The sequence below is a fragment of the Centroberyx affinis genome, unplaced genomic scaffold (assembly GCF_046629955.1).
Source record: "Centroberyx affinis isolate AG114_WGS23_722 - 3 ecotype Tasmania unplaced genomic scaffold, CSIRO-AGI_Caff_v1 ptg000713l_1, whole genome shotgun sequence".
NCBI lineage: Eukaryota > Metazoa > Chordata > Actinopteri > Beryciformes > Berycidae > Centroberyx > Centroberyx affinis.
Genome location: NW_027279330.1, coordinates 276,129 through 299,000, shown reverse-complemented (window position 1 = coordinate 299,000; position 22,872 = coordinate 276,129). Strand labels below are relative to the sequence as shown.

The 22,872-nt window shown below is 40.9% G+C and overlaps 2 protein-coding genes across 4 annotated transcripts in view; one reads left to right on the top strand and one right to left on the bottom strand.

The window, feature by feature from the left end:
* LOC139644140 (rho-related GTP-binding protein RhoN-like) overlaps positions 1-2,399 on the bottom strand; it is a 29,377-nt gene extending 26,978 nt beyond the window's left edge. The window contains exons 1-2 of the mRNA XM_071519516.1: positions 2,090-2,399; positions 674-761 (exon numbers count right to left, since the gene is read on the bottom strand). Of these exons, the coding sequence (XP_071375617.1) occupies positions 674-761; positions 2,090-2,194 (193 nt within the window). The 5' untranslated portion in view covers positions 2,195-2,399. The remainder of the gene's footprint in view (positions 1-673; positions 762-2,089) is intronic.
* A 5,129-nt stretch (positions 2,400-7,528) lies between these two features.
* On the top strand, positions 7,529-21,839 carry LOC139644139 (synaptic vesicle membrane protein VAT-1 homolog). Of its 3 annotated transcripts, none has more exons than XM_071519514.1 (7): positions 7,529-7,598; positions 7,709-8,182; positions 12,160-12,367; positions 15,591-15,761; positions 16,033-16,122; positions 16,691-16,929; positions 18,056-21,839. In XM_071519514.1, exons 2-7 carry the CDS (start codon positions 7,775-7,777, stop codon positions 18,251-18,253), a joined length of 1,314 nt encoding a protein of 437 aa, XP_071375615.1. In that variant the 5' UTR covers positions 7,529-7,598; positions 7,709-7,774; the 3' UTR covers positions 18,254-21,839. The 3 variants fall into 3 exon arrangements, with proteins under 3 accessions (XP_071375615.1, XP_071375616.1, XP_071375614.1); XM_071519515.1 differs by having other exon boundaries at positions 7,534-7,598; positions 7,682-8,182; XM_071519513.1 differs by having other exon boundaries at positions 7,539-8,182.
* The last annotated feature ends 1,033 nt before the right edge of the window (positions 21,840-22,872 follow it).

The following is a 22,872-nucleotide window of genomic DNA, read 5'->3' as shown; positions in this document are numbered from 1 at the left end:
ATAGATTTGAACAGCTATATCACAGTCATACCAGCTCTATGATTGGACAAACAACTCTCCAATCAGTGCTTGTCAACTCAAAATAATTGTCACTGAAATATCAACGCTTATCAACACTGTTTGCTATGTGGTGTGGATTTGGTCATGATGCCAAATAATGGCTGGCATGGCCACAGCACAATTTCCAGCGTTCATAAGTGATGATTTTTCTGTGACAATTATTTGGAGTTGACAAGTGCTGAATGGAGGGTTGTTTGTCCACTCGCTGATCTGGCTCCAATGCTGCTGTTCATCCAAAAGTGTCAAATTATCTCTGATGGGAGTGGACTTATATAAACACACTGGCACGGTGTTGATTTTTACACACTGACCAGTTTGCTTTTTCTGTTGATGTCTACACCCAGAACAGAACGGCTGGTAATGTGAATTTTGTCTGAAATACAGCAAATGTCATTAAATATTCCCAACGGCTTATCCTCACACTCTCTAGCTGTGGCTGCTAATGTTTTGGATCAAAGCCTGGATGTTGCTGAATGCTTCAAGGAGTCACTTCACTGCCAGTCTGCAGCGCCTGGTCCTGCATGGCTCGATGCGGCTCACCTCCCTTCACATCGGCATGATAATCTTGTAATATAAGGAATGATATTCAAGCCCAACCTGAAGTGCTCCTTACCTGAAGTGTCCCACATGTTCAGCTCGATCCTCTGCTTGTCGATCTCGAAGCTGGCTGTGTAATTCTCAAATACCGTGGGAACATAATTCTGAAATGAGACATGGGTGACTATAATTAGATCAAAGCTGATGGGTTATGTAGGGTCAAATTTTTCATTTTTACATTTCCATGACTATAGACTAGTGACTAAGCCTTTAACATAACTTCAAGAGGCAGTAAATTCAGGTTATCAAGGTATTGTAAGGTAAAAAACGGATCCTAATATATTCTATCAAGTCTAGCAGAAGTGCAGTGATGAACATCAGAGGCAGGAGAAGGTGTGCACGGAAAGCAGATGAGGCCAATTCTGAGCACTGACCTATTTCCAAATTCAGCGTTTTAGAGCGACATGCTTTGATTTCATTAGTCTCAATAGTTCAAGGACTTCAATAAAAAACCTGTAGGCCCATAGATAGGCTTATCCGTTTAAACTGTTCACTGCTGATGTTCAAAATGTTCAGTGTTTATTGCACAATGTCGATGTTCATTGCACAACATTTCAGTTTTGATTGTTGGTTACTTGCTTCAGTGTTAGTGTAATAACCTCATTAATATTCCTTTACATTCAATCAGTTTCTAAGAATAGCCGAGTAGTTAATATCTTCGAGAACTAAACTGTTTATTCTGTGAATTGTTTTATTTCTTATTTTTATCATTAGAAATGTTAGAGTACTTCGGTCGCCACATTAAAAACAATGTAGTGACACTCTAAAACACAGTCTACATGCAGGCAGAGCTTCAGTGTGTTGCTCAAAGGCACTTCGACAAACTGGCTGTTGCGGAGACCGAGCCGGTTATGTTCCAGTAATAGAGCGGTCTGACCAGACTGGTCCGGTAAACTGACCGACGGCAGTATCACTGATGTTCGCTGATGCGCGCGATGCGCAAAAGCGCATAGACCTCAACGGATTTCCCTTTTAAATGCCGTAGCACGGACGTCAGTTGGGCATGGACTCGAAACCTAAGTAACTCAAAATGTTATGTTTCATTTTTCGTTTTTATCATTATGATGGAGAGCAAAGATCAATCAAAAAACTACCAGAAAATTAGAAAGCCATATCTAAATAAAAAAAATACATCAGGGGAGCATCCAGGACCGATGTTCCCGCTGCGCTGTGCGTCTGCAACAGAGTTTGGTAACCTACGTCAAACACTGTACCACATTAACCAAATAATATCTTGTCAGTCATCAGCTATTACCCTACTTGTTCCCACAAATTTAGGCGATACAAGCGGTTTTTGTAGGTTTTAGTGGAAACCCATCCTATTAGATGCAGGGACTCTGCCATGCCGTGGGGTTTAGGAACCTGACGCCCCTGCTGCAGTTATCAGTTATCCTTCAGACTGCAATACTTCTTTAATTTAATATTCTCTTACCTCTGGGTACGAGTCTTTGGCGAAAACGTGGAGGAGAGCCGTCTTGCCACACTGCGTATCGCCGACCACCACAATTTTACAGCGGCTGACTCCCTTGCTCTCCATAGTGCCCCGTGTATCAGTGAGTGGTTTTGTATCGCTGCCTACTTGTCATTTAGCTCCACGCGACCTGAACAAGTTGAGTGTGGAGGTGTGAATGTTGTCGCTCCCGGAGCAACACTTCAGATCCAGCGGGCACAACTTCAGCTCCACAGGCTGCTCCAGTCAAAACTCGGCGGCATGCTCTGCGCAATGGGATCCTGGCTGTTGGGACTGGTGATAGTGAAGCACTGGGATAACTCCAGTGTCAAGGCAGCAGGAATCAAAAAAATACTTCTTCCGGTCAGGTTTTCCAAAATAAAACCCTTATTGACGAAGGTGCTGAAACGTTTTTTGAGCAATACAAAGTACCAACGTGAGAATGGAGAATTTAAGAAGGATTCTGTAATAGGCCTAGGCTACATGAAAACACATTTAGGAAAATATTTTTTTCCAAAATGTCCTTTTTCACAGCATATATTCACACACACACACACACACACACACACACACACACACACTATGATAAACTAATACAATCCATAAATACTGTATACGCCTGCTAAGTCTGTCTGTCTATCTATCTATCTATCTATCTATCTATCTATCTATCTATCTATATTATATCTATATGAATAGGGCTATAGTTATACATACATGCTAGGATAGTTACATAGTATATATAGGGCCATATATAGCCTACAGCTTGGGAGACAACCTTTAACCAGACGACCAGGGCGCTGAAGTGTCCTTGAGCAAGACACTAAATATCCCTACCAGCTCCAGGAACATGAGGTGTAGCTGAGCCTGACCTCTGACCTCCCTGGACTGGGGCAAGGGAAAGGAGAATCAATAAAATATCATACATTTCAGCCAAAAACAGGCTTTTATTTTGAAGGCCTAATCACCTTACTTTCGGCTTTATACTGGCTGTCTCCGGCTGGCTTGACGCAGCTCTGGCTGCCCGGTGTGAGTTTCCATCCTCTGCACCGAGTTTTTTAACAGCCAGTGACAGGCGTTTAGGGCCCAACCCTGTTTGCATGTCACTTGTCAGGATTCCTGTCCCAGTCACCCGCAGCATCACCTGACTGAATTATTTTTCACTGGAATTAGTCATGTGGTGGAGGGATAGGCCTATTACTCAGTTTACCCACCTTTTCTTTGTGAATCAGTTTATCCACCTTTTCAGGACAATATAAATCATCTAAATCAAATAAAACCTATAATGAGAATAGTTTGATTTTATATTGATGGTTGGTTGCTTTATGCTGATCACTGACTGGAATTCATGGCTTACCCATTTACAGCAACACAACACAATCAATCGTGTAGGCTACAACACATAAACACACACGTTTACTGTATCCGCGTGCGTGTCTTTGCTTGCACGCGCTTGTGTGCGCGCGCTCGCGTGCCTGAATGAATGATAGTCAGAAGAATGGAATGATGGAGAAATGAAAATGATTATCCCGTTGATTACTTGCAGAATCTGCAACACTTCCCAGGCAACAATAAATTCATACTGAAACACAGACTTCTACATACTTTCTCACAGCTTTCATGCTTCTCGTGCAGTGTTTGTCAGGCTTTAAAGTTCTGTTTTGAATTTACTGGGCTATAAATTAGATATCCTCACGTAAGCATATAAATCTGTATCCCCCGCCTTCTATGTCCGTATCTAACACAAAGATTATCCAGCTGGAACAATTTTCCACTTTCAGCCCCTTCTCCAAATCATCGGGTGAAAGACACTTAGAAAACTCCGCGTTATCTTTTCCCCCAATGTTGCTAATTGAAAAATGTAGCCTACTACAAAAATATAACATTCAATTCACATATATCGTAATAATATCCCAATTAATTAGGTTCCACAACATAAAAGTAAAGCACGGCCGACCAACAGATACTATAATCTCAAATAGCCTACAGACAAAAAAGAAAAAGAAAAAAAAGTTTGGATACAATAACAAATTAGCCTACAGCGCCATCTGTAAACCCCAATCGACTTAATCTTTTCTAAAAGTATGGATGTTTTAATTTTTTTATATATATATATATATATAACTTAATATAAGTAGCGAGTCGACAAGAGCTTTAATTTCAATGCAAAACAAGAGAACTAGAACTAGGTTTGGTATGAGCCACTCTGGACAAATTAATATGAAATGTATCAACAACAAAAAAAAAGACACACTTAGTCTACATATCGGTGATCAATAATCATTCTTTCTATGAGCTGGAGGCACCTGCACACTGGAACTAAATGGGTCTTTGCCAAGTCTTTAGCGCCACCTTCTGGTCAAAGTGAGGCAAGCGCTCTGAAACAGCAATGTGCTGGTTTCACACGTTTCCATTACATTGTCATTGCTCTTACCTGCACTCAGAATCCAGTCCTCAACGTGAAACCATGTGTTAGTCAGGTCCAGAGGCGTAAGGATATAAAATCACCTTCCTGGATTCCAAGTTGTCATTAGAAGTAATTTCAATTAGCCTGCAGACTCAAACCTTTAAAAACGTTTTCATATTCTGTGGCCCTTTTGACACTATCTAGAGGGGGATCATCCCTCTTTAGGAGGAATTGACTTTAAAAAATAATGGACAATTAATTTGTTCTTTGAAGTTTCACTTCAAGGAATAGTTCACCCCAAATGAAAATTCAGTCATTATCTACTGACCCTCATGTCAGTTGAACCTCTGTTGAAGTTGGTATAAGACCACCAAACACCCAGTGATTTAGCCTCTATAGTTCCACCTCAGCCTTCTCCCGAAGTATTGAAGTTAATAGGGCCATCTTTTTACATCTCCTAAAAAAAAGAGCAGAAATCGTCCATCACATTTCTCCAAACAGCTCCTGCAGCACACGCCAAGTGTTTTGTAGCCAGACGATTGCACCGTGGGTCCAAAAGTCCAATATTTACCTCGTTATCTCCTATATTTTCATCACTGACAAGCAGTCTTCCAGAGCGGTGCGCGTGTTCCTTTTGAACTACAGTTCAAAAGGAGTTTCAGCTGACATGGCGAGAGCAGATAACGACTGACTTTTCATTTTGGGATGAGCTATATTCTTTTAAAGAACTTCTCAAAGATTTTAGCCGTAGCCAAAAGTGCTTCTAAACTTCAAAAGTGCTGCAGAGGTGGAAAGGTGTGTTGGTGGAGACAGAAGTAGCCAGCTGCCTCCCATCCTCCTCTACAAATTAGAGGTTGTTAGCTATAAGATTCATCCCACACTCTCTGCCTTTTTTGGGGGAATTGGGGGGAGGGGGATGTGATAAGGACCAGGCAAAGTCTGAGAATACATATGAATAGTTTATAAGAGGTAGAAACCTTTGGCAGAAACTTGTAAGTATGTCAACATTATAAGGGTATGAAATGCATAATGGCTTTGCCCTTTCAAATTGCAATGTGACTGATAGCAGCTGTTTAGTTTTTAACAGATAGCAATACTTCAGCAACAAGTAGTCGTATTGTGCAATCAAAAACATCACACATGTGACTGAAAAAGGCTTTGGTAGTGGAAAAACTGAGAACTGTGTGTGTGTGTGTGTATGTGTACAATATAGACACACAAAAGACGTTGAATAACATCTCCCTTGGACCCATATTTAGTCTGTTATGAATCTGCTGTATGATGCAAGTGTGTGTGCATGCATGTGACAGTGTGTTTGTGTGTGTGTGTGTGTGTGTGTGTGTGTGCTTGTGTGTATGCATGCACACACTTGCTTGTGTACATATCTGTCCAGATCGAGCCCTTCTCCATGCCTCAGTGACAGCTTACTTCAGACTTGAGGGGGGGAGAGGAAATAGAAAATGGCAGCCCTGGCCTGCCATGTGTCTCTCTGTTAAACAAGGTATTTCCTGTCCTTTAGCATCTTTATCTATCTCATCACCATCCCTTCACTTCCCGTCTGACTCACTCAGCTATGAGTGACATGATGAGATAGCAACCTCTCTGGCAGGTTTGTGACATTTCAGGGTGGCCGGAGTGTGTGTCAGCATCTGTGAGTGTGTATGTATGTGTATGTGGTTGGGTAATAGAGGCAATGCCATAGGCTGTTGCCAGCGGGAAAAGTACAGAAATACAGAGACACATTCTAATATCCAGGTATTTCACTGCTACAAAGTGTTTCATCTTCAAAGCTCTCACCTCTTGCATAGGGGTCCACTCTGATTGCTTCCTTTAAAAAGACTAGCTTGAGGTCGGTAATTGAAATATAATGCAGCCTATATATGTAATGATAACATTTTGCAAACATTTTTCTTTAAAGTAACAAACTGCGTATGTTCGATAAATGTAGTAAATTTAGGATATTTGCTTTGAAATATTGTGGAATGAAAACAGAATGTTCCTCATCAATTTAAAAACACAATATATACATTGTATATATAGTATTATATTTGATCTAAACTTGATTTACCTATCTTGTTATTTGCAGAACAGTGTTGACCCACCTTTTGACAAAGATCTTTATGATATACATTCATATAGCCTACATCCTATTAAGTAGCATGAACCTGGTAAGTTATATAAGGTCTTTAAAGCAAAACTGAATGCTTTTCTGAAAATAGAGCTGATTTGTTTATATTGCCCATTGCATTATGATGGCCACCAACTGGATACCTACACACTAGTTTGCTCACCTTTTTACATACCAGTAAATCATTGCTTGTAACAGTTATTTACCTGCTGAACAGCATTGCCCCCATACTGTACATCCATATCTTCACCTGTTGCTCCAACTGAAAACTCAAATAATCCCATTTCTCTCTGCCAGCAATCCACTCTCCGTGGTTTGAAGCTCGCCACTCCCCTCTCCCCTCTGGCTCACATCTCTGCGCTCCTTGCCAACACAACGGATCTGTCACTTTTTCAGCTGCGTCAAACTAACCGGGGATAGCTGCAAAAATACAGGAAGTTACGCGTTTGACATTTAAAATAAAAGCATAGGTCTACTTTTTTTCTATTTCAAGGGAACAAGTATTGGAGTGTACAGAACAATGAAATCCTACCAGAATACTGGAATCATTACATTGAATATGGAGTGAAGGTCTATCTGTAAGCAGATATTAAAAATAGTATTATGTCTTTGTTATTTTAATATAGGGCATGGTATTTTATTTCCTCATGACATTTCCTCTCGACAAAGTGCTTAATAAATAAGTACATTTCGGGTTAAAAAAAAAAAAAATTCGTTGACCTTAACAAAATATATATTCCTCCCTAAATATCTGTATTATTTCACTTTAGTATGTAGGGATATTACTCAAAATACTTCAACACGCTCGTCAAAGGGGGTTTTATTTTGGAAATTGAAACAGGAACAGCCATTTTTAATTTGGCTGACTTGACACTGGCCACTTTTTGAGCAGACAGCGTACACTGGAAACCACGCAGAAATAACCTGATTTTGCATAGGATATACGATTCTGTCCAGTAAGTTTCATCTACTTTATGACTGTAAATCAGTATAAACTATATACATCAGTATAAACCGATTTTTTTTAATTTGCCTCCAGATTTTGCTGATAAAGTGCTTTTTCCAGGAACGCCCTAAACAGGCAGAACTAGTGAATTTAAAGCCGAGGAAGCGCACATCGGAAGTGTTCATCATGTCTGGCGAAGAGGCAGCAGCTGAACAACAACAACAACAAGAGCAACAACAAACCGAGCAGGAGAAGAAACCAGATGAACCTCCGCCGCCGGCTCCCTCCTCGGATGCGGCGCATGAGTCGGGGAGCAGCAGCCCCGCGGCGGAGGAAGAGGCTCTCCCCTGCCGGGCTCTGGTCCTGACGGGGTACGGGGGCTACGACAAGGTGAAGCTGCAGGTGAAGACGCAGAGCAAGCCGCAGCTGAAGGGCGGGGAGCTCCTGGTGCGGGTCAAGGCGTGCGGGCTGAACTTCGCGGAGCTGCTGGCCAGACAGGGGCTGTACGAGCTGCTGCCCTCCCCGCCGGTCATCATGGGCATGGAGGGCTCCGGGGTGGTGGAAGCCGTCGGGGAGGATGTGAAGGATAGAAAAGTGAGTACTGAATGCTCTCTCGGACCCGGGAAATTCCCCGTAAGCCCAAGGTCAGAGGTGTCCAATCATGTGCCAGGGAGGGCCAAGAGTATGATGGTTTCATTCCAAACACTGCACCAGCTCATTTGGGATGAAAACCTGCAGATCCTATTGGTCCATCATGGCACATTGTTTCTTATCCCTGTCCCAGAGTTTTAATCTTTACAACAAAACACTACACCAGCTTACTTCACTGATTAGTTTCCGCCTCTCTTGTTAGAGTTGTGCTAAGTAGTGAAAACTGGTTGGAATGATAATCTGCATACTACTGGTCCTCCATGGCATGTGAACCACTCACCAACATCACGACCCACTGGCTGTTATGACTGCCTCATTTGTTCATTTAAAGACAAGTCTTATCAATAAATCCCATAATTCCAATCTGTATTTTAAAGTTGGGCGTTACCTCACCTCTTGTTAGGCTGCAGGCTGTAAAAAAAGAATGTGTTTAGACTCAGGTTTTAAAATAGCCTACACAGAAATTGCCCCAAAAAAAAAAGAGTACATACAGATTATATATTTTGGACACTGGAAATACATTTTCTTTCTTAAGTGCTGCTGACAACATATCTACCCATATATCCAAAATATATTTTCAAATGGATGTCACATACATATGTTCAATTTTTGTGTATTTTGAAGCATCTCTAAACATCTTCTGAATTATATGTGAAAAGTGTTATTAATGAGGAATAGAAGAGCAGAAATGGTAGGAATAAACTCCACCCAATCAATCAGTCTAATCAATTAATCTAATGCGACCTTTGCATTTGGAAACCTATGTGTGGATAGAGGCTCACTTGCTGCAGAATGTAACATTACTGCCTACAAGACTTGTTACATTTGATTTACAGGATGTCCTTGATCTGTTTTTACAAGCTTATCACCAGCACAAGGTTACATTTACCTATTGGTTGATAAGAGTTCTCCAGAGGTCAAGTGTTAACAATTTGGAAAGACTAATATTTTTTGTTTAGATTTAGCAAGTCTGTCCAATAGCTGGTATTTGGTACGCTGTTCATCTGCAGTATCTATGGGCTTTCTCAAACACTCCCTCCTCGCCACCTCTAAACTCATAAACCCTCCTATTGAAGAATTGAGAAATGTTGTCTGACCCAATAAAATTCCCCAGATCCGCCTGTCAATATCTGCCAGGGTTTGTGAGCCTTTATTTATTGTTTTTATGGCATTTCTGCTTTATTGGACAGTATAGAGTGGAGAGTGACAGGCAGGGTGAGGAGGGATGACTCAGACTGGCTCATCATGATGTTAGTTGTGAGATGTGCACTTTAAAATCCAATGAACCGCAGATTGGCTCATTTGGAGCCTTCTTGTTGCCTGCAGCTATAGCGATGTTTTCCCAGCTTCAGGGAGAAGGTTCAGATCTCTCCAGTGGGAGTTTGTTACCTCTGATTTTTACAAGGACATATAGACGATAAAACCACAGCAACATATTGCAAGCAACCTCCATTACCTCATGTCACAATACTTGGCTTATTTATTTATTTTTTGTATTGAAACAGTTGAAAATGACAATTACACAAAAAAGTGCATTAGACAATTCCATTTGTGTTGAACAAATGTTAATAAAGAGTTAAGACATGACTTATGAGAAAGAAAGAAAAGAAAAAATAAATAAATAACAAAAAACAACTGCCAGAGGAGATGTCAAGAGAGCATCCTCTTACATCCAGACAGTGTTACAATTTTACATAGACACAGTATTACCATCAGACAAATACTTTATGCATTTCAGTGCTTTTTTGTTTTCAGATGTTTTAATAGACAGAAAGTAGCTTCCATATCTGTGAGAAAGACTCTGAAAACTGTTTTTTTTTTGTTTAGATATCTCATCTAATATTTCCCTTATGGTAGCTAGTTTTCATTCTGAGGTTTTCGGATGTGGGTTTGCTTCTGTAGGATTGACACTGTCAGTGCTAAGAATCGAACCATCGCATCTTAGAGGACTCAAATGCCTCCTTAACCAACCTGCTGCCCAGTTTCTGACTGAATAGTGAAATGAGATAAGATATTGACAGGCCTTTGGGTGCTTAGAGCCTCGCTGGAGAGCTGGACACGATAACACTGTCATGACAAGAGCCAATCTGCTTGATCTACAGACCTGACCTTTGAATCTTTCCTCCAGGCCTGCCTTTGTGTGTGTGTGTGTGTGTGTGTGTGTGTGTGTGTGTGTGTGTGTGTGTGTGTGTGCGGCATGGATGCAAACACTTGCATTATACTGTTTTTTTTATGAATAAGTTCTGCATGTGCGTTCCCTATGTGGAAATACACTTGCATTAGTGCACCTCCTCCCTGTCCCTCAGTGTCAGTCTGGAATTTCCCTCCTCCCCCTCCTCTTCTTCCTCTTCTTCCTCCTCCTTCACTTTGCTACACTCCTCTCCTGCCCTCCTCTCCTTCCTCCCTCCATCCTCCTCTCCATGCTCCAAGAACAAGAATCCTATAGGGGGGAGTGGTGCATTCCAACACCTCTTTTTTGGAAGAGAGCAGCAAGACCACAAGACACCAGACCGCAACAACACCAGAAGCAGCAGCAGCAGCAGCACAGGGAGTGACAGACAGCAGCAGAAAGCCAAGCCCCGTGTTTTTTTGGAGAGAGAGAGGGGCTGAGCCTGTTTTCCTTGGGCCTGTCTGTGGCTCTTGGCTGAAGCGGCGGGACTTTGCCAGACCTGGACAGAGAGGGCTGAAGCCGTTTCCTACAAGAAGCATGTGAAGTTGAGATAGAGCAGATGTGTTGTATAGGAGAGAGAAACCTTGCCAGAGTCTCTTGCTGATTCATCCTCACATCCTGATTGATTTTGCTCAAGATGGAAACAGCAATTACTGTCCTTCATTGTTATCCAACCAGCTTTCTTGAAAGAAATACACCAGCATTTTGGCAAATAAGCATTTTGATCAACTTAGTGTTGTGTGATGAGATTGGTAGCAGTTTCATCCCTGTTTAAGATGCTGACCCCAATGGGATTTAAAATAGTGTCATAAGACCAAGGGTTGCACAATTTTCTCAACCCATAAAAGAACATGTAATCCTTCAATTGAAAGGAAAATATTAAAACTATTATGAGTTATGAGGTTTTCATGACAATGGTGATATGCAAAATGTGTGTGTGACCTTGTGTTTTTGATATATGTGTTTTAATGTGGTGTTAATATATCTGTGTGTACATGTGTTTGTGTGTAAATATTTCTTTGTGTGTGTGTGTGTGTGTGTGATCTATCTATTGTCACGGGTGTGTGTTCAGCAGGAAGGGGGTGTGGCCTAGTGATCTTGAAGCTGTGTTAACAGGAAGCGCTGCAGCATTCACAGTCGGATTAGACCTCTTTCCTGTGCCCTTCGTTTTTTTGGCATGTTTCGCAACACCAGTGAAATGTTTACAGCACCGCTTCTCTGTGGAAGAACACACAAGTAGGAACTGCGTTTCCCATAAGCCCCCTGTCCCGACTCGTATAGCAGCGTTGAACTAAAAAAGTTTCAGTATCTAATAGTCGAGAGCAAGGCAAAAAGTTTCAAGGTTGTTTGAATTGTACATTCAGTTGATGTAGAGTTCTTACATTATAAAATAAATTAGCTCTGCTCTCTCTCTCCTGTGGAATACTATTGAAGTGTTCCAATCAGATAATTGGACCTGAATTAACACTACCACCCACCCACACACACACACACACACACACACACACACACACACACACACACACACACACACATACACACACACACCAGCAACTTCCTCTCCCTCCCTATCTCTCTCTATCTCTTCCTCCCATTTTCTTTGTTTTCTCCTTCTTCCTCTCCTCCCTTCCTCCACTTCTGCTTCTTCTCGTCTCCACTCGCCATCACCTCTATTGTTCCGTTTTCTCCCTCCCTCTCTCCTCACTAACTTGGTTCCCTCCCTCCCTCCCTCCCTCCCTCCCTCCCTCAGGTGGGGGACCGTGTGATCGTGTTGAGCCGCAGCGGCGTGTGGCAGGAGATGGCGGTCGTGCCGGCCGAACACACCTTCCTCATGCCTGAGCCAATGAGCTTCGAGGAGGGAGCTGCTCTCCCCGTGAACTACTTGACCGCCTACATGACGCTGTTTGAGATGGGCAACATCAGGCCAGGCAAGAGTGTTCTCATCCACATGGCAGCAGGTAAGACGCAGGGGCAGGTGCACATGCACACACACACACACACACACACACACACACACACACACATACTGCAAGTCAGAACAAATCAAGAGACCAGTATCAATTTCTTTCTTAAAGAAAACTAAAAATGTAGGACTTTTCAATGCAATATGGTTTTAATAGGATAAAAACTTGGTAAGAGCAGCATGAGTTTGATTTCTATAATCAGTTTCAACTTCAATAAATTCAATCATTCCATACAAATTCAGAAAACAGAATTTAAATTCAGTCATCCGGTGGAATAAATCTCATCACTTTCAATCTAAATCGTTTAAACAAACACAAGATCTCAAGTCAAGACTTTAGAAACCTTTTCAAGTCATCAAAGTACAAGTCAAAGTCAAGTCCCATGTCACCAGAACCCAAGTCAAGTCAAGTCTCAAGTCTTCTCTTCATGCATCAAGTCAAGTCTCAAGAAAATAAAATTGACTGGAGTCATTATAGAAAGAGACCCAATTGCTCATATGTCTATAGTGCAAGATTGGGCTTTGTCAAATAAGCCCATTGAACATCTCCGAGTCTTCTGGTCGTTCTGTAAAACATTACAGCTGGGTCATTCCAGGTCACTAATCACTTCTCCAAATGCTGAATGCTCTGAATACATGTCTGTGTAGGAAATTATCAGCCAGGAGATCGTGGGTCAAAGGTGAAGATATCGTGCGTGTGTGTGTGTGTGTGTGAGAGAGAGAGAGAGAATGGGGAATGGGAGTTGTTGACAGTTGTTGTGTGTGTGTGTGTGTGTGTGTGTGTGTGTGTGTGTGAACCACAGACAGGGCCTCTAGGCAGCTCATTTATAAAATGGCACACTAGATCATTATCAGGCATGGTTGCTTTGGTAACACATGACATTTCAAAAACAGCTCCAAGACCATGAAAGAGAAATATGTCTTGTTTATATTAAAATATTGTGTGTAGCCACGCAACAGGACTGAAAACATAGCCTCCACATAACAAGGAGCAGGTACATGCTCCCTTTGATGGAATTATTATGTATAGACAGTAAAGTCAGATAAAAGCAATTCTAAATTCTGCCGAAAGCACCTAGGGGATCAATGACTATGTTTACATGTATAATTATTGCTTTACTTTGATTATGAGAATAATTAAGTTGTTTGCATACACTGCAGAAGAAGGTTCTGGTCATATTCCTCTTGTAAACTGCTTTTATTGACTGGAAAAAAATGTAATTTACCTGCTTCCCTGTAGGCTACAAGCAACCCCAATAATTTTCCTCCTGTCATAAACTGCAGTCTTATTGCTCCATTGGTAATTCAGTTGCTGCCATGTATCTTTCCCACAATTTATCCACTGCTGAGACTTGAAGAATGAAGACTGGATGCAATCAAAGACAGTAGCTGGAAAAAAGAACAACTGATGGTATAATTGGGCAGGTGTCATAACTTCTGATGCGAAAACTCAGATAGACAGCTTTATTAGGAGTGTGGTTATCACTCTCCAATAATGGGACAAATATCATGGTTCTCCACATCTTAATCGCAGTATTATTTCATGCATTCTGCGCTGGGCCTAGACAAAAAAGTAAGAGTAAAGTCTACAAAACATTATTCAAAAATTTTGTTTATAAAGTCTCCCTGAAAATGCACGTAAGCAGGAAAAGTTTTCCTAATTGGAGAAATATTTTAGATGTGAAGGATAAAAGTACTGATTACAAAAACTTTGCACTCTCCTGGTGGCTGTTGGTATTTGTTGTTATACTGAGTTTGATGTTGTTCTTTGTTTCCATTCTATTTGCCATCATGTTATAATTCGATATACTGCTCCCATCAACCAATCACAGTGGTTCCTTAGCAACAAGGTGAACACCATTCTTCTTTCAGCTTCTTCTTCTCAAGGCTTCGCATCAAGGTTGTCTCTGTGTGTCATGAATCACAACTTTGTGCAGCCTCACAGTTTTGTTATCATTAAGTGTGAGTTATTGAGGCTGGAGAACTGATTAATTGAAACGGCCTGAAATTCACCCTGAACGGAGGAGTAAAGGAATAAAAGATGCTCTTGCTGCAGCAGCTGAGTAAGTTCAGTATTTCACAACCAGTCCGCTTCCAGTTCTGCAGATCAGTTACTGTAAGCATCCTAACATCCACCATCACGCTCTAGTGCCTCTTCTGCCTCTGAGTCCCGCCACTCAAAGGCCAAGTTTCAGAGTTGAGTGGGTTGAGTGGGCGGCTGTCAGCTGACCTCGGTGAATCAGCCGTGTGATGCCAGCGCGAAGAAGAAGGCAGGAGGGACTGCTGGTGATCCTGTTCAGTTCCAAAACCCTTCCTCTGGGAGATGCTACATGAAGACCAGCACCGTATACTATTTCAAGAATTTCTTCTTGAGAGCCGTCAGCCATCTCAGCCAGTCTTGCTACGACTCAGCCATCCTAAAAAACACAGAAACCTCCCATCATCCCCCCTTTGCTGAATCGACTGTAATATCACTACTGTTACTGTTTAGTCCATCCGATTTGTTATTACCCAATGTTGTTATCACTGATGGAATTCACTGTAATCCCACTACTGTTAATGTTTAGTCCGTCATATTTACTATTACCTAGGAGGTCTTTCATTGCACAGGTTTTATACACTATGCCACGTTCGTGCTCCAATGCTCAGAACTTAGTACATGCATTTCTATCTTATTCGGTACAAATAGCTCATGGTATATTGTTCTAATGCACCACTTGACTCTGACATCCTGTAATCTACTGTAAGATACACTGCCAGTATACATACATGATAGAATGCTGAATGTAGATATGTAGAGCGATATGTACAATATTCTACTATTCATTGTATATCCTGCACTGGCTCCTTGCACTGAAGAGGAGGTCCTGCTGTCCCTTAACATGTGTGCCTGTCTGTACTTTATGTATATGATTTGTCAGTGTGTTCCTGTACCAACAAATGTCAGGCAAATCTCTGTATTTATTGCACTTGGCCTTTCAGATTGTGATTCATATTTGGCAGCTGAGAACAATATTAATGTGGAGTAGCTTGGCCCACTCCATACTAATACTGAAATACCTACAGTTACTCTTACAATTAAAGTTGAAATAACAAGAATGTCTTTCATTTTCCGTGGTTAAATCACCCAGCATTACAGCGAGTGATCATGCAGAACTTTATTTATACTGCAGAATGTGGAAGAACAGTTTCTGGTAATGTCATCTCTGTCTCTGTAGGTGGTGTGGGTATTGCTGCCACTCAGCTGTGTCAGACTGTGCAGGATGTGACTGTTTTTGGCACAGCATCAGCCTCCAAACACGAGACCATTGTCCAAGGCGGGGTAACTCACCCCATCGACTACCGCACCAAGGACTATGTGGAGGAAATCCGCAAAATCAGCCCTAAGGGTGAGATAAGTAACTCTGGTCATCTTGTACTCCATATTTTAATGTGTAAAGGCAAAAATATGTCACATCAGTTTAATACAATTTGCAAAACTGTTAGTTAATACCATAAACAGGCCAAGTTGTTTTTTCTTGAATTCATATTTCACTTGTACAGTTTATCTGTTGTTTTGTTTTTTTGGTATCACTTTAATTTCAAGTTGACAGAAAGAAATGTTTCTCACCCTCACTCTTGTACTCCATCCATTCTTTCTCTCTTTCTGTCTCTCCACAGGAGTGGATATAGTCCTGGACCCACTTGGTGGCTCAGATACCCAAAAAGGCTACAATTTGTTGAAACCAATGGGCACACTTATAGTGTTTGGTAAGGCACAACATCTAGAGAAAACTGATGTTCCAGACATTTTTTGAGTTCCATTTGCTGCATATTGTTAATTTAACTTGAGGTTTAACCTTAGTTCAGAATGATCTCATTCTGGATGTAACAGTCTGACATTTTGGCATACAAATCAGTTTTCCATTCAAGAGGACTCGAAGGATAGCCAACACCCACACATCTGGTGTGAGACTTGAGCTACTAGCCTATAGCTCATACTCTTACACCTCCTAAAGGAATCTGACTCAAAAAAATCTGACTGAAAACGGCAGCCAAAATAATATTCATTCATTCCTCCCTTAGGATTTAGCTCTATAATCGATATGAATCTGATGTTCAGCTAAAATATTTATATTCTTTTTGTAATGTCCCTATTGCTTGTTGTTGTCTCACATATTCCCCTATTCATAATTAAAATCATAACACTGTGATAAACTTTAGCCTGTAACCAGTCTCTAGAGCGACATGCTGGACATTTTAATAGGAATTTATGGTCTGGCCTCACTGACTTCTCTATTCTATTCTATTCTATTCTGTTTCCTTACCCTAATTCCAGGTGCGGCCAATTGCGTGACGGGCCAGAAGAAGAACCTGCTGGCCATGGCAAAGACCTGGTACAACCAGCTGTCTATCACCACGCTGAAGCTGATGCAGGCCAACAAGGCCGTGTGCGGCTTCCACCTGGGCCACATGAGCGATGAGCAGCTCATCGTCCAGACGATGGCCACGCTGCTGGAGCTCTACGGCCAGGGGAAGATCAAGCCCCGGATTGACTCAACCTACCACTTTGAGGAGGTTAGTGTAACAAATCTCAGTGTAGCATTTATCTGAGATGTCAGATCAGTAGGCCTTTTAAGTATGCTGATTTTAGAAGTTGGTATGTATATCTATGCAAGAAAATCTCCAAAATTAGTAAACAAGCATCTATGTGTATTCTACAGTATGATTTTCTTAATGTAGATATTGTCAAATTTGTCAATTTATTGTGTTTTATATATAATATTTCTTGTCTCTCTCTACTGTTTCTATCAAATAAAGACAAAAAATGCCAAAAAAATAAAAATGTCTAGTGGGTAGGCAATGCCCAAGTTGTTGCAGCTTTAGCCCGACATAAGATTTTAATCATCGTGACACACTAGACTGAGAAAAGCTGTCCACTGTGGGAGAAAACACAGGAGGTCCATTGATGCTTTTAGTGCGTCAGACACTCAAAGCTCCCAGTGGTGTTTTCCTCTTTCCCGTCACTCGGATGTTGTGGCAGACGAGCGAGCCTCTGTCACCCCATCAGATGAGACGGTCCTCAGCAGCTGTTGCTAGGTGATGGAGATGTGAGGTGATGTTGCCGTGGCATCAGCCATTAGGGGGGATATCTGTGTTTTGAGTGTCTCTGACTGGGTTCAGGAGTAGTCAGAGGGGATGCTTCCATGTTGAGTGTGATTAGGGAGAATCCTGTCTGTGTGTTTACAAATAAGGAAGCGGCGATCGCTGAAGCAGGGGATTAATAGGAAGTAGATTTTTATTTTCATAAATCTTTCTCCCCATTAAGACTGAGCAGGTAATAGTGTGTGCTCACGGATGCATGCATGTCTGTCATTACCTGTCATACAATGTATAATTAGCTGAATTAATAATATCTTCCTCAGAGTACCCATTTTTTTAATCTTCATTTACCTAGGGAATGTATTCTGGGTATGCCGCTGTTGTTCAGCAACACTCTGCTTCACACTGAGTCTCACACCTGGGACCTGTCCATCACAATCTGTTTTCGGTTGTCGACCGCTGAGCAACTTGTTTTTCAGGCGACTTAGTTATTCACGTCTGCACAGATTTTTGCACGGTCCAGGGATTCAAATCAGGGATTCCCTCTTTTTAAGGAGGAAAACTGTCTAATCTGTACATCTGCTCCTCTGTCTTTTGCCAGGTGGGTGATGCAATGAGGCGCATGCATGAGCGCCACAACATTGGGAAAGTCATCCTTCTTCCTGAACCCAAGAAGGAGGAAGACAAGCCGAAATCCAACCCAGAGCCAGAAGAAGCAGCGGATAAAACAGAAGCCACCGTCAACGAAGAGAAGAAAGAGGCGGCCAACACAGAGGAAGTCAAGGCAGAGGAGGATTGAGTAAGAGTTTATTTGAGTTTATTTGAATGGTATTTTCAAGCACTTCCACAATGATTTTCTCTGTTGTTCAACTGCCCAAAAAAGAAAAACCAAGATGCCATTAATTCTTTGACTTTGTCAGTGTTTTCCCAGAGTGCTTCTGAAGATTTGTTGTGCAATATGTCTATAGTGTATTTCAGGGTTGCTTAGTAACGGTGTTAATACAAAAAAAGTAACTGTATTCCGTTATGTTACCTAAAACAATAATGTATTCTGATTACAGATACGTGTGGAAAAATTAGAGGATTACTTCTGGGAATACTTTTAAAGTGAAAGCGAGAAATGCAGAAGGCCATTTATAATTTATAAAATATAGCACAGAAGAAACTTTGTGTCTGTATGCAAACCTGAAATGAATTTCCTGAACTTTGTAATTTTTCACTTTTTCCTAAGTGCCCCTTTGTACCTCAAATATGAGAAAGTGATCTGAAAGTAACTGAAAGTGATCAGAATACATTACTGAGTTTGGGTAATCACTACAGTTTTGATGATGAAGTAACTGTAATGGAATGCATTTTTAAAGTAACCCAGCCAACCCCATGTATTGTCCTCCAATATTGATGTAGGACCTGTTAGGAATAGCAGTAGTGATTTGCTAGTCTAATTTCAAGGATTGTGATCCACTACTAATTTTGTGTAACGATGAGACAACACCGCTCTTTTCATGTACTCCCTTCTTCGATGAATGATGTTGGTCTATTCAATAGCTTATTTTAGTCTAATATGAATTGGCCACTCTAGAGGAAGCTTTCAAAAACAGCCTTGTGAGATTGTTTTGTTGATATAGCTGTTTAATATTATCACAAGACCATTATCTCGGTGTGCTTTGTTTGATTGCTTGTTATTTTTTCCACACATAAGTGTAACAAATCAAAAGCCAACTTTCACCACTGCCGTCGAGCCAACTGTGAATCACAATGAGAGTGGGACTTCCCTGCCTTGGCAAAGATTTTTAGGTTATTTTCCTCCAAACAATGTCACGCTGAGCTTGTGCTAAAACAGTTTGGCACACTGTGTGAAGGCCGAAGCTTCCTCTAGGGCTTCTCCTGTGATTGATCGGCTTCATAAGTCCTGCAGTGCCTCTTAAAAATCAGAATGATTCGTGCCAGGTTTACAGAACTAGGTTTTAACTCAAGGATTCCTCTTCTAAATAGGCTAAACCGTTTTTGGAGAAAAATTGGGATGATGCTTTGCTTGTATGTCAGACTGTAAGTTTTCCTAAGCATTTTGTATTATGTATCAGTGGCATGTCAAAGCTCTTATATAGTGATGGATTATTAACCTTTCATGTTATTCATTTTCATTGCTTAGCATATCTGCTTAATGACCTTAGAAGTTGGCTGAGTGTGCAGAGGATACAGATGTTTTTTCCAGATGTGGATGTAATTCAATGCGATGACGCAGAAGACAGGACAGAGACAAAAAGGAGAGAGAGAGCGCTTTCCTCCTCATCCACCCCACACAACTCAACACCCCCCCACTGCTTGCTGTCAGGCTCTGGGGTTAAAATCTCTCTAAACTCTCTCCCTCTCCAGCTCACTTTGTTTTGATGTCTAGAAAATTACTAATAACAAAATTTCTCAGATAATTTGTTATTTACATTTGTGACATTTTTCTCAGTGACCTGAAAAAGTATTGTTAAGTTTGGGTCGTTTTCCTCCTCTTAGTATGAAGTAAGACCTGATGTGGATTTAGAATGGGAACTGGAGTCTCTTTCTTTCTTGCTTGTGGTCCTAGGAAGTATTGCCACTCAGCACATGAAGTTACACTTACTACCTTATTGCCAATGTGAGCAGTTTAAATCTGTGTAGGGGTTGTTCATGCATCCAAGGATAATTGCTTCCTTTTGGGGTGACACTCTGCCCAGTATTGAACCCACAAGCCTTATGCCTGCCAGCATGATGGATGCAAATGTTACCAACCTAACTAGTTCAAATGCACACTCCTGAATTAGTATAGCATTTTCACCAGAGGAGTTTAACTGTCTTCAGCTCTGATATATGGACACCATAAGCAGGAAAAGGATAACATTTAGTTTATTTTTAGATGATTAGATGACAAGCCATTCGATTCTGGTTTGTTGACAGTAAGCAGTAGCCTGCACACCAAATTAAGGAACAATTGGTGAAGAGATATTTTATAATTCTTTGCTAGCAAATATTTAACAAATGCTAAATGGTTTGAGAGAAGGCATGTGATTGCATTCAAACACTCCTACTAGGCAAACTGCAAGCAGTCAGGGAGAATAAAGCATTATCATTGTACCATTGTGCGCCAGAATATCGCAACCATAATAATAAAAAATGAATGTGTAAACTTAGATATTCAATAAAAATGCCTTGCTTCTTTATTACTTACCAGCAGAGCAAGTATCTACATCTAGATCCATCTAGATGACTGAAGTTGCTAAGTGACTGTAGGTTTTTTTTAGGTCCTTGTTGAACTCCGTATGTCTAAATGTCTGTGGTAGTTACCTATCAGCCGTCTGGTGGCTCCCATGTAAGATTACTCTTATGGGCATAGTGCCTAATAGTAATTCAAAACTATCATACAACTTAAAAAAAATAACTTAATTGAAAATTACTTAAACTTCAAAACTAATTTCAATTACCATGCCTAAACTTCAGTAATGCAAACAACAATTATAACCTGCTAACATACACTAATCTTGTATATTGGCTAACGCAACAACTCAAAACCAATAATAATTTTAAAGTTGACCTCGAAATAACCTATTGATATGCGCTCATGTAATGAGGAACATCTAGTGGTCAGCTAAAAACTCCCTCAACACCTTTAAATAACTACAAAATTCCACAACCTTGCCAATAAACAAAACTTACTGTAGGCTTACATAAGATGGGCTCCATCCCACAACAGCTTAATTGATTACCACCCTAATTACAGTCAACGCATACAGTAAATCACTCCTTATCTAGACAAATTTTGGATACATCAAAATAAGACGTTACCATTTTTATCATGAAAGCCTTAAAGAGTTAGAAAAAAAGACTCAAACCTCAAGTAAAACAAGAAAATCATCAAATCATCACCTAATATGCACGATCAGCTACTAAAATTATTTGTTTATAATGAACATTGACCCATGCAACAACTGAAGCACACAGGTCCACACACTTTGTTAAACTGTACAATTATCATTACATTTCAATTGCAGTATAATAAACTAGATATAGACTAAATATTGTGTTGTTCTCTATCCAGAGTTTATTAATCTTGTCAGTTAGAAGTCATGATGTTATCCAAGACTGTAAACAAATGACTTGTAAAATCGTTTGACTCCAAACCTTTTGTCGTCTCAATAAGTGGTGTTACTGAACGATTAGAGGTGTTTTCTGCATCCATGACTGTCATAGAAAAATTTTGTTGTTGTTACATTATTTGCCAAGAGGCTCACGGCTGGCAAGCATGTAATAAGCATTAAGTTTTCACTTGTTTTTTATACACACTTGCATATGCCTTCTGATCTTATCTATGTTCATGTGGCACTAATTTGTCTGATGTGTTATTAAAGTGTTATCAAATATCTTCCTCCAAGCTTGTGAATTATTGAACTGGTTCCATGGTGCTCAGGGCAATCTGTGACTTTTACTGACCTCTATAAGAACTACAGCATCATCAAGTCATGGCAGCTTACTGTGACCTGTAGTTGACACCACTGTTTTCAACCCAGCGACTTTGTCTCTAGACTGAGTGACTTTCAGTTCCCCCTGGTGACTTTATTTCTCAGGAGGGACTAGCAACCTTTTCAGACCAAAGGGAAAAATGTGTTGACAACCAAAGCATTGACAAATTGTTATGGCTGATGCCGATGCATGATGGACATTTGCACTTCTTGCTTGTAAGTCTCCCATTCACAGTGTCCCTCTTTCAACTAAGGGGGAAAAACCAGTAGACTGTCTCTCAGATTCCTCCTTCACTCCAGTTTGATGTCCCGGTGAAAGACTCCTTTGGAGTGAACCTCTATGGCTGCATCCACCAGCTGCTTCATTGTGATCTGAGATAAAAAAAGAGAGAGTGATAGAGAGAAATACAACTTTAGATACATTGTCAGGGTGGAAATGCTTCTAAAACAACATTCAGGCCATGGGACACTAAAATTCTCAGTGGGTTTGCAGCTCTTTAAGGCAGGCTGACCCTGGGTGGCCTGGACTGCACTTCTGAGGGACACCACACACACACACACACACACACACACACACACACATCCGTCCCTCCACCCACTTCCTTAGCCTTGTGCTCCTCGATGGAGTACCCTCTGGCCTCGAGGTAATCAATGAGGTTCATGGAGGGGACGGGTCTCACCAGCACCAGGATCAGCTCATTGCACAGCCTGATGGCTGGTGTAGTATGTTTCTTTAGATATTTCTAAGATGTTTTGACCTAAGTTAAAGTATTTTTCTCTGTTTTTGCAGCTCAGACTTCATGCTGCATCTATGGTCTTTACTAAATCAATGGCTCCCCCCTGTGGTCAGTTAAGCTATGGCACATTGCGCATGTTAAAATGCACAGTAAGCTCAGGTGCAGTGTTATGCCATTAGCTGTTTATATGTAGATAT

Excerpts from the sequence above, each read along its gene's own strand:
- LOC139644139 (XM_071519514.1), top strand. The coding sequence starts at position 7,775 with ATGTCTGGCGAAGAGGCAGCAGCTGAACAACAACAACAACAAGAGCAA. Across the intron at positions 12,368-15,590 it reads TCTCATCCACATGGCAGCAG|GTGGTGTGGGTATTGCTGCC; the intron begins GTAAGACGCAGG and ends CTGTCTCTGTAG. Across the intron at positions 16,930-18,055 it reads CAACCTACCACTTTGAGGAG|GTGGGTGATGCAATGAGGCG; the intron begins GTTAGTGTAACA and ends GTCTTTTGCCAG.